Here is a 14071-nt window from a genome sequence, read left to right on the forward strand (position 1 = left end):
AAAGATGATATTTTGAAAAATGTGTGTGTGTGTGTGTGTGTGTGTGTGTGTGTGTGTGTGTGTGTGTGTGTGTGTGTGTGTGTGTGTGTGTGTGTGTGTGTGTGTGTGTGTCTTCTGATATAGCTTGGACCACAACGATATTCAAAATCTTTTGTGTTCCATAGAGAAAAACATATACAGGTTTAATATGACATGATGGTGAGTAAATGATCAATTATATTTTTGGGTGAACTTTTCTAAGCTAAGGCCCTGTCCCAAATGGCACCCTAAACATTCACGGTCTTCCTGAGAGTCTGCACTTTCGTGACGTAACGCCGGTTTGACTGTCGGGAAGAAATCTGCTGCAGAGCTCACTTCAGTGCAGGCTCGGCAAAAGTGTGCATTGAGGGCGCATTTCGACCACAAAGGGGGTGCTCGTGAGCACCCTTCTGAAATGGGACAAATGGGACACCCTACGGTCTCATGGACTTAACTGACACACACACGCGGCAGCCATTGTAAATCCACAAGCCCGAAACCGCATATGAAGTGTACCATTTGGGACAAAGCCTAAGTACTGAAATACAAGGTCATGAAGGTCAACAATGCACCATGTGAATAGACTAAAGGCCCATTCACACCAAGATTGATAACTATAATGATAGAGATAACTATAAAGTTTTAATAATTTTTCTAAATAGCGATGTTCATTTTTGTAAATTTTTTATTTAGTGTAACCTACAGATAGGTTTCAAAAATGAGTCCTCGGGGGCGGGCCGTGTCTGTTGCGGCAATTATGAAAATGTTTTAATTAAAACACTGTTATGAAAATTAATGTTGACAAATAAAAATATGAAAATATGACTAGAAACACACTGCTAGATTATGAATACTTTTTTTCAAAAAATAAACATTTAAAAGGAATAACTGCATGAGGTGAAGCCTCGTGATTTTGGCATCTAAGACAGATTTGGAGAAAAATATGTAATCTTTGACTGCTAGTTAGACATGTTTGTGACAGCTGATTAAATGACCATTGCAATCAAATTTTACCTCCAATGTAATTCTGGCAGTGTCAGAAGTTGTGACTTCTACAACAACCATCAAATCAAAAACCAATCGGAGCGCAGATCCTGATGACGCAATTAGTGAGACAACAACAAACCACCACTTGTCCCACACACACGTCTGTTTATTTTTTTCCAGTTTTCTTTTTTAAGAAAAGCCATGATGCAACCCTTGTGATACTTGCTTACCAATCAAAAAAAAAAAAAAAAAAAAAAAAAAATCTCTATCTGTCCTTTCAGCTGTTCGTACATTATCTCCTTCCTGTCCCATCACTGCCTCATTATGTACTCATCCCCTATCATTTTGCTTTCTTCTTCTTCCTCAAGGTCACATCTTTCTTTTCCCTTGCTCGTGGCTATCTGTTGTACTCTCTGCCTCTCTGTTATCAATTCTGATGGAAAGCAACACTGCTGTTGCCAGAGTCTGAGAGTGCATTGCCTGCCTATTGGCTGCCGATGACATAATGGCTCTAGCCATCAGAGAGTCTGGTTCCATCCGGACAGCACCTCAGCAAACTGGGCCATTAAGCACTTTTAACACAGCGCCCTTACTAATACAGCCAAGGACAAGCAAGAGACGCAGTGAAACGTTGCTTGTGTGATGTTTCTCAATAAACAGTCACTGACAGAGAAGGAGCAGTTATCGCTGTGATTCAGCATTACTGCCAAGGACATCCGTTACGCTAACTCACAAATCTCTGCAAATTCAAACAGACCAGCAAGTTATGGATGTGCAATGTTGCAGTACATACAGTATGTCTTGTGTTAGCCAGTGGTGCATGAATGGACTATTTTCTTAAAGTCATGGAAAGCTTCACTGTGATTGACATTATGCTCATTTTTAACAGTATCTATTATTAATTTATTCAAAACAACAACAACAACAACAACAACAACAACAACATTAAATACATGTTGAATACACTTTTTTTTCTATGATAAGCACTGTTTCTATTATAAGCATACATATTTAAAATTAAGTATTTTTTGGCATAAACATTTATTCTGATTATTTTCACAAAACTGCTTCATCTCTTATGCTCACCAAGGCTGAATTTATTTGATGGAAAATACAGTAAAACAGTAATATTGTGAAATATTATTACAAATTAAAAGTAAAGTAAATTATTACAATTGTTTTCTATTTCAATATACAGTACAGTCCAAAAGTTTGGAACCACTAAGATTTTTAATGTTTTTAAAAGAAGTTTCATCTGCTCACCAAGGCTACATTTATTTAATTAAAAATACAGTAAAAACAGTAATATTGTGAAATATTATTACAATTTAAAATAACTGTTTTCTATTTGAATATATTTCACAAAGTAATTTATTCCTGTGATGGCAAAGCTGAATTTTCAGCATCGTTACTCCAGTCTTCAGTGTCACATGATCCTTCAGAAATCATTCTAATATGCTAATCTGCTGCTCAAGAAACATTTAATGTGTACAATTGTACAAAATATTTGTGTACAATATTTTTTTTTCAGGATTATTTGATGAATAGAAAGTTCAAAAGAACAGTGTTTATCTGAAATCTAATCTTTTGTAACATTATAAATGTCTTTACTGCCACTGAGTTGATTTAATGCATCCTTGCTGAATAAAAGTATTCATTTCTTTAATTTCTTTTCAAAAAAATAAAAATAAAAATTCTTACTGACCCCAAACTTTTGAACGGTAGTGTATAATGCTACAGAAGCTTTGTATTTCAGATAAATGCTGTTCTTTTGAACTTTCTATTCATCAAGGAATCCTGAAAAAAAAAGTACACAACTGTTTTCAACATTGAAAATAATCATAAATGTTTATTGAGCAGAAAATCAGCATATTAGAATGATTTCTGAAGGATCATGTGACACTGAAGACTGGAGTAACGATGCTGAAAATTCAGCTTTGCATCACAGGAATAAATTACTTTGTCAAATATATTTAAATAGTACACAGTTATTTTAAATTGTAATAATATTTCACAATATTACTGTTTTTTACTGTATTTTTAATTAAATAAATGTAGCCTTGGTGAGCAGACGAAACTTCTTTTAAAAACATTAAAAATCTTAGTGGTTCCAAACTTTTGGACTGTACTGTATTTAAAAATGTAATTTATTCCTGCCATTACTCCATGCCTGATATAAAAGAACACAATTCCTATCAAAAGCAAACTTTCAGTCAGGTCTCAAAAACAACACACATTTAATCAATGTGTCAAAGTAGCACTAAAGCACAATTGAAGTGCCTGTTGTCTCCACTGTTTCAAAGCATTTGTCTCATTTAACGTCTGAAAGAGACAAGCCACAGGCTCAAATTAGCCTCAAAGTGGGTGAGCTAATTGCTACTGTACTCCAACCTTTCCTGCACACACAGCAGAGGAACGAGCCAAATATATGACTCCATCCTTAACAGAGGCAAAATACTCGCTAATGCATTCACGTAAATTGGTTGCATTTGCCTAAAGAGGTGTTTGTTATTGTCTTTATTTACTTCTAAACATTCTTCACTCTTCCTTAAAGTAAGGTTCTTCTGTTCTGTATGGTGAGGGAAAGTTTACTATGCTGCACACTAATGCCAAAACATATGCTGAGCCATCATTTTTTCATCTGATAAAATATGCACATGACCTTCACATGAACCTTCATTTCATCTCAGTCTCTGCATCATTTGCTTGCTTTTGCCCTCTCTCCTCTTGCAGTCTGCTCCCATTTCCCCATTCCTTCTTTGCCATGTGCCTTCATGTGCCCAGCTGGCTGACTCATCTATCCCTTCATCTCATGCCAACCTATTTCTTCTTTCCTTAGCTGCACTGACCAAAACAGTCCACCCAAACCACCAATATAAAGTGAAAAACAAAACAAAAAAGACGTGATGTGTAGCCAAGTATGGTGTCCCTGTCCCATACTCGGAATTTGAGCTCTGAAATTTCACCCATCAAAGTGCACACACACAGCAGTGAGTACTGAACACACGCCTGGAGCAGCAGGCAGCCATTTTTGCTGCGTCGCCCAGGGAGCGATTGGAGGTTAGTTGCCTTGCTCAGTTGTGGGTAATGAGAGTGGAAGAGAGCGCTGTTTATTCACTCCCCCCACCCTTTCCTGCCTGTAATGAGACTCAAACCCGAGACCTTCGGTTTACAAGTCCGACTCTCAAACCATTTGGCTACAACTGCCCCACAATATGACCGCCTATGAGTAAGTTAGCAGACTCTCAGAGTCAAGGAATTACAGGGGTTCACATGAGGACAGGCTTAACACCCACTGACTGCAACTAAGAACATTTCACTCCAGATAAAAACCAAATGCATTCAGCATAGCAATGTTGCTTGAGGCTGTTTTTGATGTGTGTGTGCATATGAAAATATATGAAGCACTTGGACAACTGCACTTATAACAAACAAGTTTGCACTCAAACACACTGGAGAAGACGCAGAATGTATAATTAAAATATAAAAATAATTAAGGCATAACATTTTTTTCAGTATATCATAAAAGTGTGATTTAAAGTATGTACTGCGTAGCAAGTTCTTCTAGCTGACTGAAAGTACTTTACAGCACTGATCCTTTTACAAGAATAAGTTCGACGATTTTCAACCAGCTTTGCACTTTCACGATGTCGGTAGCATATGGAAATAAACAATCTGCACCCAGATATCCCCATTTACAGTATTTCTCAGTGAATGTCTGCCGGATGATGAAAACTGCATCATTTTGCATCATCTGGTGGACGTTCCACAGTTCCAGGGCGAAATTCTGCATTTCTGAGAACAGAGAGTGCCACCATCAACAGAGAACGCCACAGCCTTTATTCTCTGCTTTCTCTAGTCAGTTTCACATTTATAATGCATAGAAAGCCAAATTTTATTAAAAGCCAATCTTGCTAGTAGTGAATTCCCCCTTTAAGCCCTTGTCGTTATAATAATTATGCAATACATTCATATATACATATACCTAACACTGCCATATAAAATACAGCTACATCCATTTTGATGGCATTAATTATCTACAGAGATGACAAAAAGACACATCTCCCTTAAACCTTTAAATTATAACTCTAATTGGAAGTAACGATGACAATGGCAATGTTAAATGCACTACAGAGAAGATAGTCATGCAGGAGATGATCACTGCTGTGTCAGATTAGACTGCTGGGAGACATTCAAACCTAGTGTTAAGAAATCAACCCCTGAAAAGGCCAGGAACAGTGTTACTGTAATTACTAAGACAACAACCATTCTTACCCAAGGTGGTAAAGTCCACTACAAGACATTTTTATGTGTCTTCGGCTTGTCTACTGGATATTTCTTGGCCTTAAAGGTCAACTTAAGGATAGTTCCTTTAAATAACTGAAAAAGGAACACAATGTCTAATCACATTTGGATTATTTGATGGTTGACAACAAGTAACAAATAAGACAGCAAAAGGCCTCTTCTTGATTTGAAATGAAACTGCTGGTGTTGTATACCTGTTGTCTGTATGAGTCATTCTGGCATTTTCAAATTGTGCTATCTGTCTGGTGACTGATAATGAGAGAGACTATGGTGTGATAAACACTGTGATATGATGTGACAGAAATCTTAACATAACTTGACATGAGAAAAGTGAGACATAAACACAAAGAAATGAAAAAAAAAAATCTCATAATCATTTTCAGCCTTTTGAACAGGTCAAAAAAAAAAAAAAAAAAAAAGGACCACAAATGACTCCACATAGTAAATTGAAATAGCTACACATACATTAAGGCCACTATGAGTAAAAATCCCCCAGACCTAAAACAGAACACATAAAGTTGAACTTAAAATCCCCAAACAAACAGCCATGCTTGTTCAGTTGCAGTCTGCGTCACAGAATCTGAGAGGTCAAGCTCAACTCTAAGCCACAACAGCTAAATACATTTCACCATCCAGACACTTTAATTCCACTAACAAAAGGTTTACAAAAACATTTCTATCTATCATTACCTTTAGTGAAAAAAATAAGCTGTGTTGCATCAACAAAGCATGATAGAGAAAATACTGCTGGCTGTGTTCATTACATAAATTACATTTAAATGGAATTAGACTGCATGTTGATAAGTAGTTTACACAGTTCACTCATTTAACATACTGTGAAATAAACTGCTGTGATGAGGCATGGAAAACGTGCAGATGAGAAAGATTCTAAGTCAGTCAATCAAATATTGTGAGATATATCATGTGACCTATCTTAAAAAGACTTACTTTCAATGTACTGTAGAAATTAGGTTATGCAGTCATCTCAAAAACATTCAATAACAAGCTCTTCTAAAGCCTGAGACTATACAGACTGTTTTACATTTAAAATGAATTGAGATGCAGTGAATAGACTGGGAGTGTTGACTGGGGAAAGCATGATGGATATGATCACAAGGTCATGGGACATACAAGCACACAAACATACACACACGCACACAGTGTTCACTGGATGTTGGTGTGATTTTGTGAGACAATCATTAGAGTGAAATAATGAATGAATAAACACTTATGGGAGAACACAGATGCTTTTTATTTACATGGCAGGGAAGTGTTCAATGAGGATGAAACACTGATAAAAATAAGAATAAAAATAAATTTTACATTATTGATTTAAAGTTTAAATGACCTCTAGCCTATTCCACTATGAATATCATGTTATATACTTTAGAATAATAAAAATCACCAGCTAGACTTAATTCGCATGTGGTAAACAAGTGACAACGCAAAGCAAAGGTACCTGCTCCGTTTCTTATTTTTGTCGAGTTGGTTAATCCCTCTTTCTTCCTTTTTAGAGGGAGAATGATTGGAAACCACTTCTCTGGGATGTCTTTTGGGATAGTCATGTTGTCCCACCGTTGTTTCATTTATTTAGCTCTGCGTACACAGCAACCGGACTTCACGCCAGCGGAGCGACGGAGAATCGTGCGCGCGGCAGCTGCAGACCGGCGCCGAATGACTAGCGGTGAGTGGAAGACATCAAATTACAGTCGCGGCGGTAAATTAGCTCACTCCCTCTCCCTTTTGATTTGCCGCAGAGTCGTTCAGGTCATTCGGTGTGAATCAGAATCGATTACACTTTCACAGAACTGAATTATACACAACTGTTATTTACATGCAGTTCAATTTGAGTAACTTTCTGCGTTTAAGATATGCATGTATAATGTTGTTTACTTAAACGCTACAGTCTAATAAATTAATATGGCTTTAAATACCCAAATAAGCAAAAATTAATTGACATTCAGCTAAAAAACTATAGATTTTTGACTGGGCTGACGCTGACGACGACATCTCAACACTCTCACCGGACTCTGTCAAAACACTGAGCGGCGCCACTAGAAGAACTACGACGTTGTTTTTATATGACATAATCAGAAAGCCGTTCTATTGGCCAAGGATGTGGCCAATAGGAACTCGCTGATGAGGTTGCCGAGGCAACTTACACTGCAGAGCTGTGAAAGATGTAAGACACGAGGAGACATTGACCATACTGGCTCCTCTAGCAATAAAATATCCACACAGTAATACGTTTCAGAGCCAAAATGGCTTCTGATAAATGGGCAGTGACATACCAGGGCAAAGAGGGTGGTAAGAAGGGGTGGCACTGCGGAAGACATCTGGACTAGTCAGGTGTCTGTGCACGTGCTAGGTCTGTATGTATCTCAGAGTGTGTGGAGAGGGGGGGAATCTCGTGCAAAGGAAGGAACCCTCCCAACTCACGTGTTCTGTTTAACTTTTGATGTTGCACCACAGTGAAAACAAGATCCAAGCTTTGGAACAATATCACATCCATGGCTAACTATTCACACAAAAAAAAAAAAAAAATTATAAAAATGATCATGCTAACATCATGCTTCTTCATGGAACTATCAATGCTAATAAACAACCTTTATTCTTAAAAGTGTAATGCATGAAGAAGATATTTCATATCTTACTACTGGGAAATCAAACTTTTATAAAAGGGTTAGTTCACCCAAAAATGAAAATTCTGTCATTTATTACGGATATGAGGGTATCATGCCGTTCCACACCCATTTAAATATGTTTTTTTGTACCTTTATGGATCTTGAGAGAGGAAATGTCATTGCTCCCTATGCAGGCCTCACTGGGTCATCGGATTTCAACTAAAATATCTTAATTTGTGTTCCGAAGATGAACGAAGGTCTTACGGGTGTGGAACGGCATGAGGGTGAGTAATAAATGACAGAATTTTCATTTTTGTGTGAACTAACCCTTTAACACCATTGCTCGAGCTGAGCAATCTACTGTTATGAGAAAACATGCCTATTTTATTATTTTGTATGAATTTTTATGATTTGTAAGTTAGCAGGCAATTTTAGAAAAAAGTAAGCTTGAAGGTCCGCTCCTAACGTAACTATTAGTGGGGAATAAGTAGATTGTCCAAAAACAAATGAGGTTGTATGAATTCATGCGAATTAGTCACCAATTCACCAAAACATTAAATAGTGACAAAGTGCCATGAGAGTGAAGACTGAGTTGATTTGAAGATTGAGAGCCCTTTTAAATGAGTATGTGTGTATTTTAAATTCAGAGCACAACATGATATTTAAATTTAAAAGTGTGTGTTTAGGGAGAGTAGCTAATTGTTTACCTGGGGGAGGTCTCTTTCTGAACATTTCCACACCTCTGAAATTTTGCCGCTCCGTCCCATGGGAAAATCTACACCGACATGCAAACACACACACACAATGAGAGACAGAGAGAGAGAGAGAGAGAGAGAGAGAACCACAATGTCAACAGGATTTCAAGGGTAAAACAGGGGACGTACCAACAGTTTACGCTCACTCAGGAAATTCAACGATATTTAATCCTTGACAACGACAGTATGCAGATCAGTCAGCTAAAACTAAGCCACTGCTAATGAACCTGTCGCCGTAATCTCAATGCTTAACTTTTGTGAAACCTAGAAAATTTTCTAATCATGATAATATTAAGATAATTGATAAGACAACTGTTTGAGGTGGTTACATGTACACATTAGTTATAGAACAAGCTGGAAACATCACTGTTATTAAGACTAAATGCTAATGCTAAGTGATAGAAGTGGTCTGGTTAGGTTTGTTCCAGAAACACATTGATGTCTGTGGGTCTGGTTACCAATAAATTTCTCTCTGAAGACGCCACATGCTGTCTGTCTCCTATGCCTGAAGCACAGGGAATATAGAGGCAGACAGCACCTCGCTCAATGGTTTAGAAATTTTATACAACAGGGGGTTGAAAAGCTCTTTTCTATATTAGTGTGGTTCTGCTTACTATGAATACAATAAAACAAATTATGAAAAAACAGGTTCCATGAATGCAGATGGCACAAATTAAACGTCAATAGATAACAGAAAGTAAAGCTATACTCTGCAGTGTTATATCACATAATTAGACACAGTTATAAAAAAAATAAAATAAAAAAAAATCAGTATAAATCAGTTTATCATAGTTTTCCATACAGGAACGTGGTTTATTATGAATGTTCAATATATCAATATCATGTAATTTATCATTGACGAATAAGGTTTTTAAAGGGATAGTTCACCCAAAAATGAAAATGTGATGTTTATCTGCTTACCCCCAGGGCATCCAAGATGTAGGTGACTTTGTTTCTTCAGTAGAACACAAACGATGAATGCTCTCTGACAACGGAAGTGATCTCTCGCACTCATTGAAGAAAAGCGCGAGTGATCACTTCCATCATCAGAACCTCACTAACCCCATGCTCAGGGCAGTTGGACATAGTGGTGTTTTAGAGGTAAAAAAATATATAAATACTGTTTGGTTTCTCACACAAACCGATCGTTTTGTGTCTTAGGACATCAATGTGTCGTCACGAGCCGCAGGGTTTAATTTGGATTTGTCTGTGCATGTTTTTTTTTTACTCTTATAGACGAAGTTCCCATTGACATGCATTATACCACTGACAAACTGCAACGGTTGGAGTTAAAAATCATCATTTGTGTTCTACTGAAGAAACAAAGTCACCTAAAGTCATCTTGGATGCCCTGGGGGTAAGAAGATAAACAACAAATTTTCATTTTTGGGTGAACTATCCCTTTAATAGTGTAAAAAAAAACATAATGGATATATATTTCATTTTGATATTTTATTGAGATTATGTGGTTTTTATAATCAATTAACACTGCTTTTGTTCATTTTTACAAGATGGACGAAATTTGTCACCAAACAAGTCATTCGGTTTAACCAAATTTCGGGTTTACCACATGACACTTTTGGTTATACCGAATGATGATATTTTCAAACAATGCTAACAGGCTGATATCTAGCTAGCTAGCAAAAGGACAATCAAACATTTTATATTTAGTACAAGTTTTTAAAATATTACAATATTTTCCATGTTTTATAGCGGTTGTACCAAATGACCTGATGTTTCGGGACATGCATATGAGCAAGTGAAAACATTAATTTTTCAAATAGTTAAGAGAGAGTTAGTTACTTTGCTTCACGACCATGTGGTCCTTTGCAGGTGTCTGAATGATGTCACATCCTGTCACATGATATTGACCACATGACTTGATCCAAAATGGTCCCTTTATATTATATAACTTATATGCGTGATTTTTTTCCCCAAACCAGTTCAGCGGAAATCCCGCCCTGGAGCCGATTCAAAACATTTTATTGGCCATGTCAATCACAATAACAATTGCCTACACCGAACCCTGATCCCTAGACCTAACCGTCACTGTAACCTCAGCCAATGAAATTGGGTGCAGGGCGGGGATTGGGGGGGGGGGTTAACTTACATCAATGAAATTAATTTTTCCGGACATTCTTTCTCATAACAAAGCAATGACTTCTACTCTTAATTTTAATGCCATTTTGCACTATGTTGATTTATGATGTTATAAAATCAAGCCAGAATAAAAAAATATATACATTTATTACATTTTAAGATATTTTAAACACAAATGAAGTGGCTGTATTGGTCTTTGGATGGTTAAACCGAATGACCTTTTGACACTTCAAAAACTTTAAAATACCTTTATATGTAGCAAAATATAATTAAAACATACTTTTGATGTCATATTTTTTTTTTCTATTATTATTATTATTAAGGCCTTTGGACAAAAAAAAAATTACCCATCACGTCATTAACCCATCCGCCAATACTGGATTTTGAAATTGTTCTCCCAAGTTTATGATTTAGAAACACTAGCACCATTTTAAAGGGGTCGCAATTAATTATGGCAAAGATTTAACCCTTTAAGAGCACTAAATCTGCATTGCAGTTATCCTTCCTTTATTATGAAAAGTTATGTTCTCAAATTCAAACAATCTATAGAAGGTCCTAAAAGGAATATTTATCTTTCATACTATATTAAAGGTCACGTTCTTCGTGATCTCATGTTTCAAACTTTAGTTAGTGTGTAATGTTGTTGTTAGAGTATAAATAAAATCTGTAAAATTTTAAAGCTCAAAGTTCAATGCCAAGCGAGATATTTTATTTAACGGAAGTCGCCTATATCGAACGGCCAGTTTGGACTACATCCCTCTACTTCCTTCTTTAATGACGTCACTAAAACAGTTTTTTGACTAACCTCCGCCCACAGGAATACACAAGAGTTGCGTTTGTAGAGTGTGTTTGTTGCCATGTCGTCGAAACGCTGTTATTTTCATCCCGCAGTCCAATCACTGGGTCTGATTCCGGCTCAAATTGATAGGGTAAAATTAAAGACATGTTTACAATAACACTGAGCGCGTGCATCTCCACGTTATGGTAAGAGGCGTGACCTTTCCGGGCACGGTGCGCTCAGAGCTGTCGAATCACAACACAGGAACCGCTGGCACAATCAGAACTCGTTACGTATTTCTGAAGGAGGGACTTCATAGAACAAGGAAGTCATCAGCCCGTTTTTATGACAGTGGAAACAGCGGTATACAGATAAGTAAATTATGTGAAAAATACTGTTTTTTTTTACACGCGAAACATGAACACATGTTATATTGCACACTATAAACACAATCAAAGCTTCAAAAAACCACGAAAAACGGGACCTTTAAAATGTTTTACCTTGAAAATAGTGGCTTATCTGTATTGGCCAGAATTTCAATAACAACAGTAACAACACAGCAATGCGTTGGTTTCATTGCTTTTGTCTATGGTCATCATATGCACATTAAGGCATTCTGACTTTCCCTGAAGGAAATTTCAGTCATCATAACTGGCTTGCAAATATTGACTTTTATATTTCCTTAACCAACAGGGGTCATAATGCAGAGTCATCGGAGAGATATTTTTCTGTCTCTGAACTGCCCTCAGAACATTACTGACAATGATCTGTTGCTTTGAATACCCACAATAAAGATATGATTTCATTTTATGTAGACAATCAAAGCAGACTATTCGAGAGCGTAGGAAGGGCTGGGTAGGAGGAGGCCACCTCTGGGTTGAGAACAGAAAAAAAAAATAACAATATGCTGCTGCAGGTAAAAATATTCTCACAAAAATAACAAATCCAGAGACGATAGTAACCAAAGATGCAAAGCACAGTATAAAGTAACTACTAAAGGTTAATTCGGGTGAGATGGAATATTTCATTCTAAGCACACACACTCACACAGACAGACAAGCTGGTACACATGTGTGTCAGCTATGATTAGAGTCTATTACCATGTATCTGACTGGAGGCTTACACACCAGCAGGTCAAAACCAATGACCCACAACACAGACAGACACACACACACACACACAAGCAAGGACACACACTGATACGCATAAAGCTACTTAAGGACAGACCCAGTAAGCAGGCTGCTTTTGACACTAAATATCCCAGATCTGGAAGCCATTTCGTATATAAACAGTCAGAGAAGTACACATCTTCAGACTGACAACAGACTGCAGTGGTGTAAAGGAGGTCATTTGACTCAGCATCATGCAGCATGGATTCTCTCACATATGTTACATGCATGCATAAAGAATACACAGTCGGTCACACAACGCAAACCAGACTAAATCATTTCTTGCATTTTAATCGAGATGAAAAGGCACTCTTATTTATTTGTGGTCATGTAAGGATGAACAAGTCGTTTGAGTTTTATGATCTATAATTTACAATCAGCATACGTGTAGCATATTTTACGTCCTTTGTATTTTGCTGTTAATCTAGTTTATTTTCCAATAATTCTTCAGCCCTCTTTGGCTTCCCATCTCTTTAACCTCCATTTTTCATGCTTGCTGTCTCAAAAGGTCAAACAGGAAATCACCATTAAACCAGAACCACGATAATGATATTAACTACAAAAAATGATGGGTCTGCTCTCTCACTCTCTACTCATATATACACATACAGATGTGGCCAAATGCATATACATTTATGTTAACAATCATTACATATACATATATATATATATATATATATATATATATATATATATATATATATATATATATATATATGGTCATGCCCCTGCGGTTAATATGCTTTCCTTCTCTAGGGAATTATTACATTGTTGGTTCTCCAAGCACAACAAAATAAATTTCTTGGCAGTCAGTCAGAATTTTACCCTCAAAGGAATTTCAAGAACTAGCTTAAATCCTTAGTTCAATTAAGTTACTTGCAAATACCTAACCTGAAAATTCTGAACCCACGTTTTTAAGTCTGAAACAGTCTGATATTCGTTTTAACACAACAAACAGCAAATCATTTAGGGTTTTAATTCAGGGTTTTCAACCGGGTTTCCCTTGAAGGGGGCTGTGGAGATGATACATAAACATACAACTTAAATTTGCATAGTAGCCTAGGCCTACTTCTTACTCAACTTTTTTTTTTAATTTTAACTATGCTTTTAACCATTAGTTATATAATGTAACGTTGGGGCAATGTTATTATTAAAAGTTATATATAAAGTAGGCCTATAAACCCGTGATTTAGACCACGTCAATCAATGGTTAATATGTTCCCATGCCGTTTCAAGGTATTACCAAGATGTACATCTAACATTTATCATTTTATATCAACATTATATTTGTCAAAGTAACATTTGGAGTTTGAGACATCCGCAGCTCAAAAATAT

At 36.6% G+C, this 14071-nt stretch overlaps 1 protein-coding gene across 2 annotated transcripts in view; it reads right to left on the minus strand.

Moving 5' to 3' along the window:
* The window catches only part of atp8b2 (ATPase phospholipid transporting 8B2), a 47591-nt gene that overhangs the window by 32868 nt on the left and 652 nt on the right, over positions 1-14071 (minus strand). Inside the window, exon 2 of one of the 2 annotated variants that reach the window (XM_048152056.1) lies at positions 8642-8709. In XM_048152056.1, the coding sequence (XP_048008013.1) occupies positions 8642-8666 (25 nt within the window). In that variant the 5' untranslated portion in view covers positions 8667-8709. Of the gene's footprint in view, positions 1-6769; positions 7375-8641; positions 8710-14071 lie in introns of those variants that run through there. The other variant, XM_048152054.1, reaches the window with a different exon arrangement.

Source organism: Megalobrama amblycephala, linkage group LG13 (assembly GCF_018812025.1).
Source record: "Megalobrama amblycephala isolate DHTTF-2021 linkage group LG13, ASM1881202v1, whole genome shotgun sequence".
NCBI classification, from domain to species: domain Eukaryota; kingdom Metazoa; phylum Chordata; class Actinopteri; order Cypriniformes; family Xenocyprididae; genus Megalobrama; species Megalobrama amblycephala.